Raw genomic sequence first — 18,792 nt, 5'->3', positions numbered from 1 at the left:
TAAACCATAAACACCGTGAGAGTCAGTGGCGGGCCGTCAGGGCCAGCAAGGCCTTCTCTGCTGGCCTAAACATCATCAGAATATATATTTTTTTCTAAATATATTTCTAAATATATTTCCCACAAATATGTATTCAATTATTTTCCAGAATAAGAGTTATTCTCTTAATTTCATAGCGTTCCTCTTGGTTGCGCTGGTCTTTATGTTAGATCTTTTATCCAATCATATTCAATCATATTTAGCCATGATTATTAATTGCCATTGGAGGATACAATCTGCCCTTAGGCAGGCCTTCAGAATCAACATTGCAGGCGCTGGTAGGCGTCAAGTGAGAAGATAGAATGACGATGTTGTGTCAACCAATCCAAGCTTTAAAGTTGGCTCCTCTGGGCATGCTTCTCGAAGGCCACGGAAGCCTTTGGCACAGGGCAGCGAGCAGGCGGGCGGCTGCACGTGCACGTTTGATTGATTGGATTACCAATATTGAGGCGGGTCCTACATGGGCAGGTAGATGCAGAACATAAGAACTACAAAACTTAATTTGATAAAATTAATTCATGGACTACAAAGCTGTTTTTCGACGACCCACAATGGCGGAAGGAGGAGAAGATGTCGATTTGGCCGAGCATATACTTGAAATCTGCATTGGGTGCGACAACGCCCTGTTTAGTGAACAAACGACTTCTGCTTCTTTTCTCCGTCATGATGCATTCTGCAGCCGCGGGCCGGAGGCTTTTGAGACGGAAGGCAAAGGAAAAGCAACATGCTGTGCTGTTGTGTAGATACGATCAACATCAGGCGGCTGTTGGTTTAATAAATGAACAAAAGACGTGCTGTGTAGAGAGAAAATGACGAGGAGGCGAGCCGAATTTATTTTTTATGTCATATGCAATCTACCAATACTACGCGATCGGCGACATATTGAGCCCTGGTCTCGACCGTGGCATCATAATGATAGTAATAAGAGGTGGATTAATTCGGGTGCAGGACTACAGCCGGCTTAGGAGGGGGGTGCTCAGCCGTCGATCGCGATCGACCGGCCGTCGATCATGACGACCATGCCAGTCGATCGCGGCGGCGTAGTACTGGTAGATCGCATGACGCGACATTAAAATTGGCCCGCCCCCCTGTCACTTTCTCTTTTGCGCCACATTACAGCAGCAGCACGTCATGTCTGTTTCTACATGTCGCGTTTACAGTCCTCTGCCCGCCGTCTCGTGCGCCGCGTAGCTCCCGACACGGTTTGCGCGCATCGGGACCGGACGGACAAGAAAAAGTCACGCACCCACCCCCACCCGTCAACTCTTCTCCGTTAACGCGCGCTGTTGGGCGCAGTGGTGAGCAGCACTTACTTACCGCCCCCCGTCGGTCGATCGCCTTGACTTGGTCACATAATAAGTAGCTCGCATGCTGAAAAAGTGTGAGCACCCCTGGTGTAGGACCTCACTGAAGGCCCAGGCCCCAGGCCCACGGCCCGCCACTGGTGAGAGTGTTGGCCACGTTGTTCACCTGGGTCCCCAGAGGTGTGAGCACACCGGTGTGCGCCGAGACCCCCGCCGAGACCCCTGCCCGAGACCCCCGCCGCCGAAACCCGTCGTCTTGACCCCCGTCGGCGAGACTCACACCGGTGTGCGACGGGGGTCTCGGCGCACTGGTGTGTTGAAAATCACTGCTCTAGGTTGATGCACTTATTGTAAGTCACTTTCGATAAAAGGGTCTGCTAAATGACATGACATGTAATGTAATTCTTTCCACTTCTTGATTTCATTCCTTTGAATCTGTTCATCATTTATCACAACACCACATGATTCATTCAGCCTTACCTCGGACACGTCTTCAGTCCGCGAGGAAATAAAGAGTCCAGGTCCTCCAGGTCCTTCAGGTCCTCTCGTCTCTGTGTCTGGATCCTTCTGAGCGACAAGCAGCAGCGACCTGTCGAGTTGTTGAAGAGAAATGAAGAAGCGTGGAGACTGTTCAGAGATTTTTGAGATGTACTTCATCCTGATACGCGCAGGTTGGGATGTCGGCCCCGCCCCCTGGATCACAGACAGGTAACCGGAAACGGAGCGAGCATTTTACGGAGAATAGGAGAAGCTGGCACTACTGTTGTCTCTAAATGTAGGTATAATCTTGGTCAGTGTTGATGCGTCCTAAAACGAGATGAAAGGCAATCATTATATTAAATTAACAAATTACGTAAATCTGCACAAAGTTGAAAGGAGAGCTCGGCGAAGAAAAATAAAGCCGAGTTCGCGCTAACAAACTAACGCTGCTCCATTGACTTATGTGTTAGACTAACAAATAGCACTAAATCCCATTTTTAATGCATTTACTCGCAATGCATTGGGTGTAGATTTTAAAATGTGTTGTTCATATCTCCGATGTGAGGTCCTCGGACAGGGATGTCTATGTGTACAGTTTGTACAGTGGTGTAGTCAGCTACCAACTTTTCAAAAAACCTTGGAGTGAGATTTTGTCGGGGGTGACAAATGTTGCCGCGCACGCAGCCACATACGTTGGTGGCTCAAATATCAGGAAATTTGAATTAATGTGGCGTTGTACCCATGTTGTCCCCATGTTGTCCCCATGTTGTACCCTGCATTCTGGTCTGGCAAAGGTCTTTTACGAGGCATCTTTATACCTTCGCTTCATTAAAAATGTTTTTAACTAACTTCTCTCATTACAAAAACATGCCTAATTGTATTGCACAAATGTCCTGTCTTTATGTTAAATTCTTTATAATACATCTTACTTGTTCAAAGAGCTGTTTGGACACAGGAAAGTCCTTTTCCTAGGCCTGCAAATAAAGAGATACATGCTATGTGGGCAGCCATAACAATGCTCTGATGTTTTGAGCATGCAGGATACCAAGAGGTTAACAAGGTGCTTTCCTGTGACTCCTTATGACAGCTGAGTTTACATCACCACACAAAATCACACGCACAAACACAACACATTATTTCAAGATTTAAAGGATTTAAAGAGTGAGAACAGGTGAACCACATGTCATTAACCCGGGGGGGGCCAAAGGGTTTATTGTTTTTTATTTTTAAAAAGATACAACAGATAGTTTTTTTTGATTGGTTTTTTTAAATTTTTTTTAGGGGATAAAGGGGCCCCCCGAAACTCCAGGGGCGCGATTCCTGGTGGGGCACCCCAAAACCATGTTTCGGGACACCCCTTTTTGGTTTTGTGTGAAAAAAAAAAAAGGGGGAGCTTCCCAAAAATATTTGAAAAATGTTTGTTAAATAAAAAAATGACTTTTTTCAGAGTTAAATATTAGAAAGACTTTAAAAGGAAAAAAAATAAACTTTATTTTCAAGAACATTTAAGAAAAAACATTTGGTGAAAATCCTGGAGGTGACCAAAAAAAATACCCCGAAAAAATAAACTTTGAAAGATTTGCAAAATTTCTAAAAAATGAAAGGCAAATTGGAGACTTTTTGAAAAGGGTTTAAGGGCTTAAAAAATTCTTTGGGACATTAAGCAATCTTCCCTTTGCTTTTTCCCTTACCAAACCTTTTTTACTTTCATTTTCTTTGGGGGCCTGTTCCTTTTTGGGGTTTCAGTAAATCAAAAAAAAAAATAAACAAATTTCTTCCCTGGTGCTTTTAAAACCGGTTTTTTCGCCGTATTTGGAGTGGGGGGGGGTTGGGGGCCGGGGGTTCATGAGGGCCTCCAAAAATTTAACCCCCCTTTTACTATCTTAAGCCCTGGTCTCCGGGGTCTCGTTCCGGCGAGATTTGGGATCGGACAAAAAAAAAGGGGTCACCCTTGCACTCTTTGTTCATTTTTTTTTTAAAAACCCCCCGATTTATTATCTCAACAATGCATTTTTCTCCTTCCGCTGGGTGAAAGCCGGATCGGGGGAAAAAAAAAAAATCATTCATCGTTTTTCACTAAAAAAACATTGGACCGCTTTCAATATTGTACCAAAGACTCCTCCCCTTCCGCCTTTTGGGTTGGGTTTTTAGCCGGAAAATTCCCACAAAATTGTTTCCTTTTTATTTTCATTACCTGAAGGACCCGCCTTTAATTTGGAAACCTAAAACCTAGCATGCCCTGGCCCCGTGGGTTGGGGGTTGAAAGGCCCAAAGCCAACTCAAACTATTTGGGCCCCCAACCTTAAAAAAAGGTTAATTTATTTTGGGTAAGGGGGAAATTTGGGAAAAATGGGAATATATTGGAAAAAACAACAAAAGCCACCCCTTAACCTGGCGGAACCAAGGGGCTATGAAATTAAAAATAATTTACCCGGGGTAAGAATAATTTTGTAAAAAAAATTTTTAAAAAAAAAAATTTCTGAAGAGGCCGCAAAAGGCCCTTTGAAAAAAAGGGGCATTAAACTTGTAAACCCTTTTTTTTTATTCAACCCGGGGCCCGTCCCCAAAAAGGGCGCCTTTTTTAACCCTAACGCACAGGATCCCCTTTTTTTAAGGGGCCCCCCCTTTTTTTGAATTAAAAACGCAAAAAAAATTAAACCCGGGGCCCCGGTTTTAAAAACCAATTTTAATTTTTTAATGGGCTTCAAAATTTTCAATTTTGGGGAAAAAGTTTTTTAAAAAATTTTTTTTAATGTTTTGGAAAAAAAAAAAAAAATCTGAACCTAATTTTACTTTGGCTTTAAAAGAAACTGAAACATTTTAAAAAAAAAATTTTACTGATTTTAACGAAAAAAAATTTTTTTCCTTTTTTTGTTTTTAAAAAAAAAAACTCAAATTTTGACAAACCGAGTATTCTTTCAAACTGAATTTGGGGAAATTTTTAAAAAAAAAAACCCTTTCATGGGGGGGTCGGGTAACCTAAAATTGGCTTTTTTCTTTTCCCTAAAAACCAAAAGGGTTTCCTTACCCATCAGGAACCCATTTTTTTTTTTTAATTTTATTTTAAAACAAAAACCCTGAAAAGATAAAAATAATAAACTTCAAAACATTCAGGGTTTTGGGAAAAACCATTCCCATTCAATGGGGGGCGTTTTTCACCCGTTCCGCATCTCAAAAAACCTCTCGGCCAGAAACAAAAACTTTTTTTTAAAAAAAAGCCTCCCCCGGAGCAAAAAATTTAAAATAAAAAATTCAAATTAAAATTTTCAAAAACGGGGTTTTAAGGTAAATATCCCGATTTACAAAGTTTTGAATATCCCCAAAAGGTTTTTCGGGTAAAAAAAAATTATGGCCCTTTTTCGTGAAAAAACAAAAATTCAAAATCCACAGCCCCCGGGTTTTTTTGACGATCAAAAAAGACTTTATTTCCCCGAGATTTTGAAATTTTTTTAAACCCAAAAAAGAACAAACAAAAGGACTTTTCCGGGCGGGTAAAAACCTGGATGAGATGGGTTCCTTCCTAAAAAAAAAGGTCCCAGTGACCCAACGTCCCCCCCTAAAATTTTTAAACAAATTAAACCCCCAAGAAACTAAATAACCAAATAAGCTAAAAAAATTTATTTACTTAACAGTTTTTTTTTTTGCCCTTTTAAAATTTTTGTCTAAAAAAAAACCCCGCCCCAAAACCTAAGGGCCAGGAAAAAATCCCCAAAAAAAAACCCAAAAAAAGGGCCCCGGGGAAAGGGGGGACCCCCCCAGGATGGACAACAATAAGTTTGTAAGAAGGAAGATTTTTAAAATAAATTTTGAAAATTACGGGAGAAAATTCAAGAGGGTATTCCCCGATGGGACCTCCCGTATAGCAGATGGCTGGGGGGGAAGGGGGGGGGGGGGTCCAAAAAGGGGGGGAGAAACCCCGCCCGGAACCACGGGGAATTTCCTCTTGGGCCGATGCCCCTGAATAAGTAAAGGACTCGGGGGAAAAGGGTTAGTGGATTAAGGAAAATTTTCCCCAAGGGGAAAAAAAAAAATGGTTGTGCAAAGCCCCGGACATAACCATAAGGATTCAAAGGGGGTGGCCGGTAATATTCGTCTATAAAATCCAAGGGAAAGGGCTTAAATTATCTTAAGCAGGTGATTTCGTGGTGTTGGGTTTCCATAAAAAGTTGAAAAAAAGGCTCTGGGTCCCCTTTATTTTTGATTCTAAATATCCCAAGGGGTAGTTTATGGGGGGAAAAGAAAATTGTGGACTCCCAAAAAAGGTTTGTTTAAAAAGGAAATTTTTAAAATACTTTATTTTTTTTGGGAAGTAACATAGTGCGGGTGATTTATCCTTTTCAGTTTTGTAAAAAGATGCAGTTTGGTCAATGGAGGGGGCCCAAGGTTTAAGACAGGAAAAAGGAGTTCTAAACCGCTAAAGGATGAAAAATTTTTTCCCTCTTTTGGCGTGTCCCATTTTGAAATTTCTAATAAAAATAGTTTGAATTTTTTTTACTGGGGGTTGGACAATTCAAAGATGAAGTTTTTTAAATGGTTTGGTGCCACAACCGTCAAGCCCTCAAGAAATTTATTCCAGGGCTAGGGGTTTTACTTGGTTTTGCGAGTTTAAATCAAAAGGCGGCATAGAGCTTTAAGACTGCTTGAATTTTTAGAGGGTTGCCCCCCGGTTTTTTTGTAAAAAGTTGAAATTATTGTCAAGGTTTATGGAGGTTTTTCCCAAAAATTCCCAAAAAAACAGTTAAGGAAAAAAAATTGGCCAAAAAGAAATTTGGAAGTATTAACTTGGGGGTTTTTGGGATCTTTCAAAAAAAAATAAAATCTAAAATAGGTTTAAAAAATTGGCCGGCCTGAAATGTCGCTGCTCCCGTTCCCGAAAGGATGTTGGGAAATTTCAATAGATAAGGTCTCGCCCAAAAGGAGGCCTTTATTGTTTAAGATATTTGAATTTTTCCGGGTTCTCGGGTTTTTTAAACCTATTAAATTTCTAAATCTATTTGGTGAAAGTACAAGAGCACCCTTTCTCAAGGTCTTAAGGAAAGGGGGTTGAGTCGGTTTTATTCCCCGGACCTGGGCTTCCAAGGGGGGTTTTTTCGACCTTAAGGGGGGGTCCTGTTAAAGGGAAAATTGATAATATTTAAAGGAACCCCCTTAAAGGGAAACCTTTAAACACCCCGTGGGATGGGGGAAGAGACATCGTGTTAATAAAAGTTAAAAATTTTGGGCACGGGATGGAAAAACCTCAAATTCAAGGGGGAAAAGCTTTAAGGCCCTTTACGGGCAATTTGGATGGTTTGGGCAAAGAAAAATCGTCCAAAGAAAATCCATTTAAAAAAATTTATAAAACAACCACAAGGTTTAAAATCTCCCCAAACTTATCCTTTAGGGGGAATTGAAAAAACCCGGGGTTGTTTTTTTTTCTATTTTGGAAATTGGTGTCGGATTACAGGGTTCTTAATTTTTTTAAAATATTGAAACTAAGGGGACTTAATTAGTTTAGGATTGGGTTTTTTAAAGTTTTTTTCAGGGGGCTGGGGTTTTCCAACCCTCCCTTTTTTCAGTTTTTTTAAGGGGGTTGGAGGGCATTCTCAGGAGCCTATCCTGTCAACAAAATTCAATTGGGCACTAAATTAAAGGATTCTGATATTACTGGGACAATAAAAACAGAAGGAAACGTTTTTAAATTTAAAGACTATGTTGCACTGTGAAAATTTTTTTTGGGGGGTAAAATTCGTTATGGGGGGTTTTAAGAAGGGCGTGGGAACGTTCAAAAACTAAGTCAAGTTTAAATAAGAAAAGAAAGGTGTCCCAAACTGTGGGGGGTTTTTTGACCTCTAAAAGGCCCAAAAAGGGAAAAATGCAGACGGCAAATTATCCTCCCATAATTAAAATTCCAAAAAATCTTTATGGGTTTTAAAAACCAAATTATAAAACGGGAACAGTAAAACCCAAATTGGCCCTTCGGCAGAAAAAAATCGAATTTGGGGTAGGTTTTAGGTTGGTTGAAAGCTGAACAACTTTTAAATAGGGAGTTAATTTTGGTTAGGAAAATTTTCCGATTCAAAATGGTGTACTCCCCTCCTCACCGGGCCTCAAATGTTAAAAATGCGGAGGGGTGTTATTCCGAAAATTTTCAGGCTGCCGGGTTTTATTAGGCAAATTCAATTGGGTTTTTGAATTTTAAGAAACGTTTGTGAAGGACGTTTTGGAGAAAATTTTAAAAACCGGTTCATCAAAAATTGGGTTTTTTTAAAAATTATTTACCCCTTTCGCTTATTTTGTTTATTTTAATTTGCTCCGGTTCCTGATCTGAACCCTGGGTTGTCATGGATTAAGTCCGGTGATCAACTTGGTCATATTCGCAGGGTGTGTTCCTCAGCGGGTGTGTCGCTGAGCAGGGAGAAGTGGTTACATTACATTACATGTCATTTAGCAGACGCTTTTATCCAAAGTGACTTACAATAAGTGCATTCAACCTAGAGTACAAACTAAGAACAACAAGAATACAGGAAGTAACATTTCCTCAACATAGTCGAACTACAAAAGTACCATAAGTAAGTGATATTTAAGTGCCACTGAAGTGCTAATCTGTGTTTTAATCCAGATATAGTCGGAAAAGGTGTGTTTTCAGTCTCCGGGAAGAAGATAGAGACTTTCTGCTGTCCTGATGTCAGTGGGGAGCTCGTTCCACCACTGAGGAGCCAGGACAGCAAACAGTCTGGATGTAGAGCGATTAGCTCGAGGTGCAGGAGTCACAAGTCGGTTGGCTGTTGCCGGCGGAGCTTAACGCGGCCGGGGTGTACGGTGTGACCATATCCCGGATGTAGACGGGGCCCGATCCGTTCAGAGCACGGTACGCCAGAACCAGTGTTTTGAAGCGGATGCTGCTCCACCGGTAACCAGTGGAGAGCGCGGAGGAGCGGAGTGGTGTGGGTGAATTTCGGGAGGCTGAAGTCCAGTCGAGCTGCTGCATTCTGGATGAGCTCCAGAGGTCGGATGGCCTTAGCAAGTAGACCAGCCAGGAGGGAGTTGCAGTAGTCAAGGCGTGAAATGACCAGAGCCTGGACCAGAACCTGCGCCGCCTTCTGAGTAAGAAGGTGCACAGCGGGCTTCTGTGTAGACTTACTACTCCTGCGAACAGTTACCCAACCACCCGGCTGCACGGTTACCGCCGGGGAACAGCTATCAGCTGACTGTAGCTCCGCGCCGACTACCTAAATACAAAAGTCAAATTAAATAGCTCCAACAAGCAGGATTGGATTATCAAATCCGAATCTGAATCTTCAGTCTCAGATTTGCTTTAAAATACAAACCAGAAGTTAGCAGTGAAAATTTGTTAAAACACTAATGAAGATTCCGGATTGAAAGTGAACAAATTATCGTCTTGATTCCAACAATAATGTAAGTTATATAATATATAATCCATTGATCTCGCCCCTATTCTGGACCCATGAACACGTTAGTGTTCAGTGTTGAAGAAAGAATAATATGGTGACCTGTGTGCTGCGTCTCCTCCTCCTCACTTCCTGAAACGTTGAACGCTCATCTTCACCAAAACTCAGAGAACGCTCTGGGTTCTAGAAGGTTCCACTGCAGAGAACACAGATTGAGTTGAGTTTATTTCCATCAGCACATCAGTAACTAGAATGGGCACTCGGTAGAGCGCATACTTTCGCATATCACAAGATTGGGCATTGAATTATGAACATTTTGGCATTATTTGCATGCCAATTGGATACAAATTGACCGTGCTACGGTAACAAGATTTTGATTGTTTCATGACCTTGACCTTTGACCCGATTGATCCCAAAATCTAATCAAATGGTCCCCTGATAATAACCAATCATCCCACCAAATTTCATGCGATTCGGTTTTAAACTTTTTTTGTTATGCGAGTAACACGCATACAAATAAATAAATAAATGAATAAATACACAGTGAGATAACCTTCCGTATTTTCAATGCGAAGGTAATAGACAAAACAGTGACACAAAAGAGGGGGAGGAGCTAGCTCACTCACTTGCATGACGTCGCACAGGTACAAACTATGCAGGTGGTTTCCTGGTAAACGGAGGGAGGGGGTGGTTCCTTGTGGTTCCTTATGTTGCACATTTGGACATATGACATCCAGGCGTGTACGGTTTATATCAACTCACTGAAAGCACAGAAACAGAACACACTCAGCAACATCACTGCAGACTGCAGGCTGTGGATCTATCTGGCTAACTACCTTATACATATACAGGACTGTCTCAGAAAATTAGAATATTGTGATGAAGTTCTTTATTTTCTGTAATGCAATTAAAAAAACAAAAATGTCATGCATTCTGGATTCATTACAAATCAACTGAAATATTGCAAGCCTTTTATTCTGATTTATTGCTGATTATGGCTTACAGCTTAAGAAAACTCAAATATCCTATCTCTAAATATTAGAATATCATGAAAAAGTATACTAGTAGGGTATTAAACAAATCACTTGAATTGTCTAATTAACTCGAAACACCTGCAAGGGTTTCCTGAGCCTTGACAAACACTCAGCTGTTATAAATCTTTTTTTTTACTTGGTCTGAGGAAATATTCAAATTTTATGAGATAGGATTTTAGAGTTTTCTTAAGCTGTAAGCCATAATCAGCAATATTAAAAGAATAAAAGGCTTGCAATATTTCAGTTGATTTGTAATGAATCCAGAATGCATGACATTTTTGTTTTTTGAATTGCATTACAGAAAATAAAGAACTTTATCACAATATTCTAATTTTCTGAGACAGTCCTGTACATACATACAACACATTGGCTTACACTATCACTCTAACTACTCCATTCACCCTGGCGACATTCTGCACGTTCACACAACTCTCATTCTCACAGGTTACAGGTGGTTACTACTGTTCCTCACTCGCTAGCATGACTCTGACGCACTATATACCCTTCGACACATCATCACATCACATTCACGCAACTCCGACATACATTCACATATTACATATTCGGATTACTGACGATGATCCCTGTCGCTACCTTTATATAGTTAATCACGTTTACTGACCTGAAAGCACAGAAACAGAGCACACTCAGCAACATCACTGCAGACTGCAGGCTGTGGATCTATCTGGCTAACTACTAGCGGAAGGTTTTCCCTCGCTTTCATCCAGAAGGACCCCTGAGCTGACCTGAGTGCCTGTACCATTGTTAACCCTTCACACACATGCATACACACACCAGGAGAATAATGACACAATTAACAATCAATAACAATACAAATACAATAAAATAAATATCAATGTCCAGTGTTACTGAGGGCCTCACACTTATAGTTCACTCGGTGTTGTTCTCGGATCATATTAAGACAAGACTCCTCCTCCTTTGCAATTATTTATTAACTGATCAGATGAATCAGGAATCTGACATCTTGGGTCGCCGGTGAGAGTCGAACACGCATGAACTTTATTCTTATTCCTCACAGGAAACCAACAGGCGGGAAAAGACACATACACATGGGTTACACGTGGGTTAAGATAAAGTAAATATAGAGCAAAACAAAATTAATCTGATGTTACAATCCTAGTTCATGAGTATCGTGTACATATATATATATACAAATATATTTATTTGTAAATATATATGTGTTTATTTATATACATATATAAACATATATTTCAATATATATATATATTTATAAATAAATTCATAAATATACATATATTTATAAATAAATATATTCATAAATATACATATATTTATAAATATATTTATTTATAAATAAATATAAATATTTATTTATAAATAAATATGATGTTTACAACAACAGGGTGGATGTGAATGCTTCTGGAGGGAATGTCTTTAACGGGACGTTGCGAAGCTGGAAGCGTTCTCACAAAAAGAAAAAAAGCCGCCCTCACATCGAGGTGCTCGCTCATCGGTCACGAGTTATGGATCGTCGAATCACCCCGAAGTCACCCGGCTAGGAGACGATGAAGGGAGCGAGGGTGCAGGATCTGAACTCACAATGATGTCATCACGTCCTCTCAGGGTTCACATGTATTGATGAGCGCCTCACCTCTCGCTGTCGGCCATCTGCATGGTCTCCAGCTTGGAGGAGAGGGGTCCGCGGTTGAAGCCCTTCACCTCCTGCTCCTCCAGGCCCTCCAGCAGGCGGATGGCGTCCTTGTTGACGCCGCGTCTCTTGGCCAGCACCAGCGGCGTGGAGCCGTTGTGGTTACTATGGAGACGGGACAACGTTGTTATAGAGGAGGAAGGGAACGCCACGTACGACCAGGTCAACCCTCCTGTTACGTCGCCGGTCAGATTGTCCCGTTTCAAAGATGGAAAAATCTTGAAAACATATTTTTAAAGAGCCTTTCCTGTATGAAAGTTCTTCTGCTCTGTGTGTGTATTTATTATCATACGTCGTCTTTCATCTCACCAGATATCGATCTTCAGCCCGTTGGAGACCAGGAACTGGATCGTGTCCACGTGGCCGCACAGGTGCAGCGCCGTGTTCCCCTGGTAGTCCGTCGCCAGCAGGTCGGCCCCGAACTTGTGCAGCAGGCGGCAGATGTCCACGTTGCCACGCGCGGCGGCCAGGTGCAGGCCGGTGCGGCCCCGGTTGTTGGGGTCGCAGCCCGTCTCCAGCAGCCGCTTGGCGAACGGCAGGTCTCCATCGATGCAGGCCTGCAGCAGCGGCACGGTGGTCTGCGACGAGTCGTTGATGAACACATAGGACATGTCCGAGTGGGTGTCAGAAAATTCCAGCGTACCTGAGTTGGAGATCGGAGGTAAAAAACACTGAGTCATGTTTCAGTGTTTCAGACACCTTTGTCTTTCACCATCAGCCGATGAGCAACACCCAGAGTCTGAAGACACGCCCCCTGGATGAATAACTGATAATAAATGTTCTTCCATCGACTAACGAGTAAAGACCTCTCTGAAAATCAGTGATTCAGAATGAAGAAACTACTTTTAATGACATAATATCAGGAATGCGTGAGCCCACAGCCGACAGCATGAAGCTCGAAGAAGAGACAAACCTCAGGTGGGTTGATTTCACGCAGCTGACGGTCGTTTACCTGAGTTTCTTCTGGGACAGGTTGAGCTCCATGTATTTATATTTCTGGTACTGCTCGCCCAGCTTCCTCAGAGCCGAGTCGGCCGTCTCGTTGCCCGGCTGCTTCAGAAAAGAGTCGACATCCTCCTGGAAGAATCAGAAAAAGTCAAGAACAACAACAATATATCTGCTTATTGTTTTTGTTTTTTACAATCAATATCCAACAGAAACCTTTTGATAATAAGCCCTTAAAAACTGCTTTCGAAAGAACTGAATATATATATATACACACACATACATATATATACATACATATATATATATACACATATATATATATTACATGTCATTTAGCAGACGCTTTTATCCAAAGTGACTTACAATAAGTGCATTCAACCAAGAGTACAAACTAAGAACAACAAGAATACAGGAAGTAACATTTCCTCAACATAGTCGAACTACAAAAGTACCATTAGTAAGTGCTATTTAAGAGCCACGGAAGTGCTAATCTGTGTTTTAATCCAGATAGACGGAAAAGGTGTGTTTTTAGTTTCCGGCGGAAGATGTAGAGACTTCCTGCTGTCCTGATGTCAGTGGGGAGCTCGTTCCACCACTGAGGAGCCAGGACAGCAAACAGTCTGGATGTAGAGCGATTAGCTCGAGGTGCAGGAGTCACAAGTCGATTGGCTGTTGCCGAGCGGAGCGAACGTGCCGGGGTGTACGGTGTGACCATATCCCGGATGTAGACGGGGCCCGATCCGTTCAGAGCACGGTACCAAGAACCAGTGTTTTGAAGCGGATGCGAGCAGCCACCGGTAACCAGTGGAGAGCGGAGGAGCGGAGTGGTGTGGGTGATTTTCGGGAGGCTGAAGACCAGTCGAGCTGCTGCATTCTGGATGAGCTGCAGAGGTCGGATGGCCTTAGCAGGTAGACCAGCCAGGAGGGAGTTGCAGTAGTCAAGGCGTGAAATGACCAGAGCCTGGATCAGAACCTGCGCCGCCTTCTGAGTAAGAAGAGGCCGTATTCTCCTGATGATGTGCAGCATGTACCTACAGGAACGCGTCGTCGCAGTGATGTTGGCCGTCAGGGAGAGTTGACTGTCTAGTGTCACCCCGAGGTTCCTGGCAGTCAGGGTAGGGGCCAACACAGAGCTGTTGAAGGTGGTCGTCAGGTCATGGGTGGGGGAGCCTTTCCCTGGAAGGAATAGTAGCTCGGTCTTGTCAGGGTTGATCTTCAGGTGGTGAGCAGACATCCACTGAGAGATGTCGGTCAGACAGGCAGAGATTCGCGCCGCCACCCGTGCTTCGGACGGTGGAAACGAGAAGATCAGTTGGGTGTCATCAGCATAGCTATGGTAGGAGAAGCCATGCGAACGAATGACAGAGCCGAGAGAATTAGTGTACAGAGAGAAGAGCAGGGGACCCAGGACGGAGCCTTGAGGAACCCCATAGTGAGAGGAAGAGGAGGGGACCCAGGGCGGAGCCTTGAGGAACCCCATAGTGAGAGGAAGAGGAGGGGACCAGGACGGAGCCTTGGGACCCAGGACCCAGCCTTGAGGAACCCCAGTAGTGAGAGAGGAAGAGGAGGGGACCCAGGACGGAGCCTTGGGGAACCCCAGTAGTGAGAGGACAAGGATCAGACACAGATCCTCTCCAAGTTACCCGGTAGGTGCGGTCGTTAAGGTAGGAAGAGAAAAGAGCGAGTGCAGTGCCTGAGATCCCCAGGTCCTGAAGAGAAGAGATCAGGATCTGGTGGTTCACGGTGTCAAATGCTGCAGAAAGGTCCAGAAGGATAAGGACAGAGGAGAGAGAGGCTGCTCTAGCAGAGTGAAGCTGCTCAGAGACAGCAAGGAGGCCAGTCTCTGTTGAGTGGCCGGCCTTGAATCCAGACTGGTGAGGGTCAAGAAGGCTGTTACTGTGGAGATAGGAGGACACTTGGGTGAAGAAAACTCGCTCCAGAGTTTTGGAGAGAAAAGGAAGAAGAGAGACCGGTCTGTAGTTGCTGACTTCAGACGGGTCGAGCGTGGGTTTCTTCAGGAGAGGGTTGACTCTCGCCTCCTTCAGAGAGTTAGGGAAACAGCCAGTTGAGAGGGAGCTGTTAATAAGATGGGTGAGAAAGGTCAGAAGGTCAGGAGCAATAGCCTGGAGAATGGGAGACGGGACGGGGTCAAGGGGGCAGGTGGTCGGTCGGGCGGAGGTCACCAAGCTAAGAACTTGATTGGGAGACAGGGGGGTGAAAGAGGAAAGAGAGGGGGATGAAGAAGTTAGTGTTGGTGAGGTGATAGAAGATGGATTAGTAAAGGAGGAGCGTATGTCGTCTATCTTGTTTGTAAAGTAGTCACAAAGTGGCAGAAGGGTGAAGGAGGAGGGGGACAGGGGGGATCAAGGAGGTTGGAAAAGATAGAGAAGAGTTTTTTGGGGTTAGAGAAGGAAGACTGAATTTTGGTCAGGTAGAACGAGCTTTTGGCTGCAGAGATGGAGGTAGAGAATGAGGAGAGGAGAGATTGATAGGAGAGCAAGTCTTCCGCTTGATTCGATTTGCGCCATTTTCTTTCCGTCGCTCGCAGGGTGGCTCTCTCGGCGCGCACCGAGTCAGACCACCACGGAGCCGGAGAGGATTTCCGAACCGGTCGTGTCTTAAAAGGACAAAGAGAATCAAGAGATGAAGACAGGGAAGAGAGGAGAGTGTCTGCAGCAGAGTTAGGCTGCATGAGTGAGAAGCAGTCAGTTGAGGGGATAGCAGATAGGACAGAGGAGGCCAGGGAGGAGGGACAGAGGGTGCGAATGTTGCGGCGTACAGGTGCAGAGTCTGTAGATATGGGTGGGTTGTCAGTACCAGAGAGCGAGAGAGAGTAAGAGATGAAGAAGTGGTCAGAGACATGGAGAGGAGTTACAGTGAGGTTAGAGGGAGAGCAGCTTCTACTGGACATGGAGTCAAGGTGGTTGCCGGCTTTGTGAGTGGGAGGGGAGGGACTGAGTGAGGTTAAAGGAAGACAGGAAGAGTAACAGGTCACATGACTTCTCTGTCTGGATGTTGAAGTCACCCAGAAGGATGAGCGGGGGGCCGTGTTCCGAGAAGATCGACAGGAGGACGTCTAGCTCGTCCAAGAAATCTCCCAAAGAACCAGGGGGACGGTAGAGAACAACCATGTGTAGTTGAGCCGGATGAGTCACCGTCACAGCATGAAACTCAAGTCAGAGGGATAAAGAGTGGAAGTGGGTAGGGAGAGAAACACCATGTGGGTGAGATGAATAAACCTGTATATCGGGAGACATTTTGTTTATGAATATCCAAATGTGATGTTAAATATTTTTGGTATCATACAATTAATAATAAGTGCTAATTTGCATAGATGCTGTTGTCACATTAAGAGTCAAAGATTTGTATTCACTAAATGTTTTAAATAGCTATTATTGTATATATTCTTTAAATGGCCATGTTTCTTTTAACATTAATATTTGTGTAAATGAGGCTGTAAAAACCTTTAAAAGTTGCATAAATGTGGTTGAATGAATAAGAGTCAAGGGTTTTTAATCACTTTTGTGAATTACATTAACTGTATAATCCTTAAAACTCCATGTTTTTAGACATAAATATTCGCATAAATCAGCTGTAAGAACTTTAAAAAATAGATAGTAATTGGTTAATTGCCTTAAATTTAGACATGTTTACTTGCTTTCTACTTTTTACGGCAGCAAAATAACCGAAAATGAAAGACAAATGTTTGCCTGCAGTCTCCTTTTTAACTACATTTTAATGATAGATAACTTCGTACTTTTACTCGTAGTTTAACTCCAAGCATGTCCAGCCAAGTTGAGAATCTCAATTCATATAATATTAGCAGCGAGTTAAAAGCAGAAAGGAGGCAGCTGAAGCGACCGTTAGAAGACACGCATGCGCAGAGCGGGCTAACGTGTACCCAACTCAAATGCTTGAGATAAGAAATCAGAAATAAAGTAGAGCGTCAAAGCAGCTCGCGCACAGACAGCCATGTCCGTAGATGGAGGCGAGGAGCCGCCCCGCACACACAGCAGGATTAGCTCTCGTGCTAGCTAAAGCTAACTCGCTGGTAGCCAGCATGACGCGCCGACACACCGGCTACAAGTAGCACAAGCGGCTGTTTTCAACGGTTTAACCTCCTCGTAGAGCCGTGTGCACAACACATGCTACTGTCGTCCTCTACGCACCACGAACACAGCTTCGGGGATCCCCAGGTGCTTTCTCTTTGTCGCCTGAACGGCATTGCTGTTGTCTATGGTCGCCGCCATCTTGGAGAGAAGCTAAGGCCTTGGCTGTGTCTACTACCGCGTACTTGAGCACTTCGAGCACTGACTTTCAGTGTTCGAAGTGCGCCACTGAAAAATCCAGCAGAATTCAGTGCACTGAAAGTACCCGGATGGTGCACTGCAAACGGGCAAAAAATGTAGTGTAAAACGATGGACACTACTCGCACTAAGCGGCCGCCATCTTGGCTACGTACCGGAAGAGGAGGAGCCATTTCGCCAGCTTTTCATTTTATTTCTAAAACAATGGCGGACAGCACAAGCGGTAGACCACGAAGCTACAGACCGTAAATGTAAGTATCAGCGGTGGTTACACATTGTACTGGTATTACAATGTACTACTAACATGCCATTCTCAGATTAGTGAGCATACCTAGGTAGCATTAGATGCCATTGGATCTGCATGGCAGTTATGATAAGCTAGCTGGGTAATCCACCACCCGGCCAGTCCGACGAAGGTGCACTTTTATCGGACACTTTTCGCTTGACGAGCGGGGCAGGTCGGCTCCAGGTGCTTGCTCCAGCGGCAAGTCCGACGACAGATAGCTATGTCAGTCATCGGACAGTGTTAAACAACGGCTGTTCTGTTAACCAATCGAAATAGCAATTTTAATAATGGATTAACAATGGATATGCTCAGTGTAATAACGGGTTAACATGACACCGCGAGCGTTTGCCAACACGCCGCCCGATAATTAATACCGTTACGATAGCTATCTAAGCTTGTCCTTCTAGAAATAATTGTAGCTTTCAATCATCGTGTGTTTTTTAAAAAATGTCGTGTATGTATTAATTTAAATGTAATCGTGGTCTGGGACATAGCACTGAATGGGTATCCTATTTCTGTTTCCTGCCCCAGAGACGTTTCCTGGAGGTGCTGGTGCTGGTCCTCTGCTGCCCTCCCGACATCTGCATCTGGCTCCAATGACCTCTGGCACCTCACATCCACCTCCAGGGCCTTGAAGAAATGGACCGCCATCGCGTCTTCAGTATCCCGAAGGACCTCTCCACAACACAGCTGGCCTTTGACAGGCAGCAGTTGTAACGTGCTTGGAGGTGGACAGGCTGCCTGAAGGGGGTCATGAGGCAGATGGGTTGGGACAGGCAGGGGTAGCCACCATCCCCAAGGATACAGTATCCTGGTGGAGGGGATGACTGCTCATAGAAGATGGGGCTGTTATTCAGGACCCTGGCATCATGCACTGAGCCCGGGGCCTGTCGAAGGCCCTGGCCACCACCCGATAGGAGGTGGCGCTGGCAAGCCAAACAATAAAAACTAGACAGGAGATCTCGGGGCCCCAACCGTGGTCAGTCAGTGCCCAGCACAGCCATGAGGGCGTTGAATGACTCGGTGAGCCTGAAGTCCACCCTCATGTCACTGTGGCCATCACAACACAACGCCAGCAGTGGCATTGCAGCATGGATACGGCAGCGCCGCCTGGGACTGGGTGGCTGCTGTAAAGTGTGGGGAGGGGAGGGGAAGGGAAGATTATATTAATATGCAAGTCATTTTATCAATAAAATGTTGTCATTGAGGTTTTGTAGTCTTTTATTGCGTTTTCTGATTTATATTAGAATTGATGCATGTTTGTAACAACAAATTAATATGCCTGTGTGTTCAATTGCTCATTGATTCCTGTA

General features: G+C 43.9%; 1 protein-coding gene and 1 long non-coding RNA gene across 2 annotated transcripts; one reads left to right on the top strand and one right to left on the bottom strand.

Moving 5' to 3' along the window:
- Positions 1 to 8,617: 8,617 nt before the first annotated feature.
- LOC130211584 (ankyrin repeat domain-containing protein 46-like) lies at positions 8,618 to 17,153 on the bottom strand. Its single transcript, XM_056442418.1, has 6 exons — positions 17,056 to 17,153; positions 12,891 to 13,015; positions 12,248 to 12,581; positions 11,882 to 12,043; positions 9,841 to 9,975; positions 8,618 to 9,410 (listed from the first exon to the last, which is right to left on the bottom strand). Exons 3-5 carry the CDS (start codon positions 12,547 to 12,549, stop codon positions 9,963 to 9,965), a joined length of 477 nt encoding a protein of 158 aa, XP_056298393.1. The 5' UTR covers positions 12,550 to 12,581; positions 12,891 to 13,015; positions 17,056 to 17,153; the 3' UTR covers positions 8,618 to 9,410; positions 9,841 to 9,962.
- Positions 17,154 to 17,340: 187 nt separating this feature from the next.
- LOC130211585 (uncharacterized) lies at positions 17,341 to 18,687 on the top strand. The gene is made up of 2 exons (XR_008835101.1): positions 17,341 to 17,444; positions 18,011 to 18,687. It is a non-coding gene; the product is annotated as an uncharacterized LOC130211585 (long non-coding RNA).
- Positions 18,688 to 18,792: the final 105 nt, after the last annotated feature.

Source organism: Pseudoliparis swirei, chromosome 21 (assembly GCF_029220125.1).
Source record: "Pseudoliparis swirei isolate HS2019 ecotype Mariana Trench chromosome 21, NWPU_hadal_v1, whole genome shotgun sequence".
Taxonomy (NCBI): domain Eukaryota; kingdom Metazoa; phylum Chordata; class Actinopteri; order Perciformes; family Liparidae; genus Pseudoliparis; species Pseudoliparis swirei.
The sequence above is the reverse complement of the archived record's forward strand: the minus strand, read 5'-3'. Positions and strand labels throughout refer to the sequence as shown.

What these genes read in the sequence shown, in the direction of transcription:
- LOC130211584 (XM_056442418.1), bottom strand. Translation starts at nt 12,549, where the DNA reads ATGTCCTATGTGTTCATCAACGACTCGTCGCAGACCACCGTGCCGCTG. An exon ending in GGGCTGAAGATCGATATCTG is followed by an intron (nt 12,044 to 12,247) that starts GTGAGATGAAAG and finishes CCGTCTCCATAG; the next exon opens with TAACCACAACGGCTCCACGC.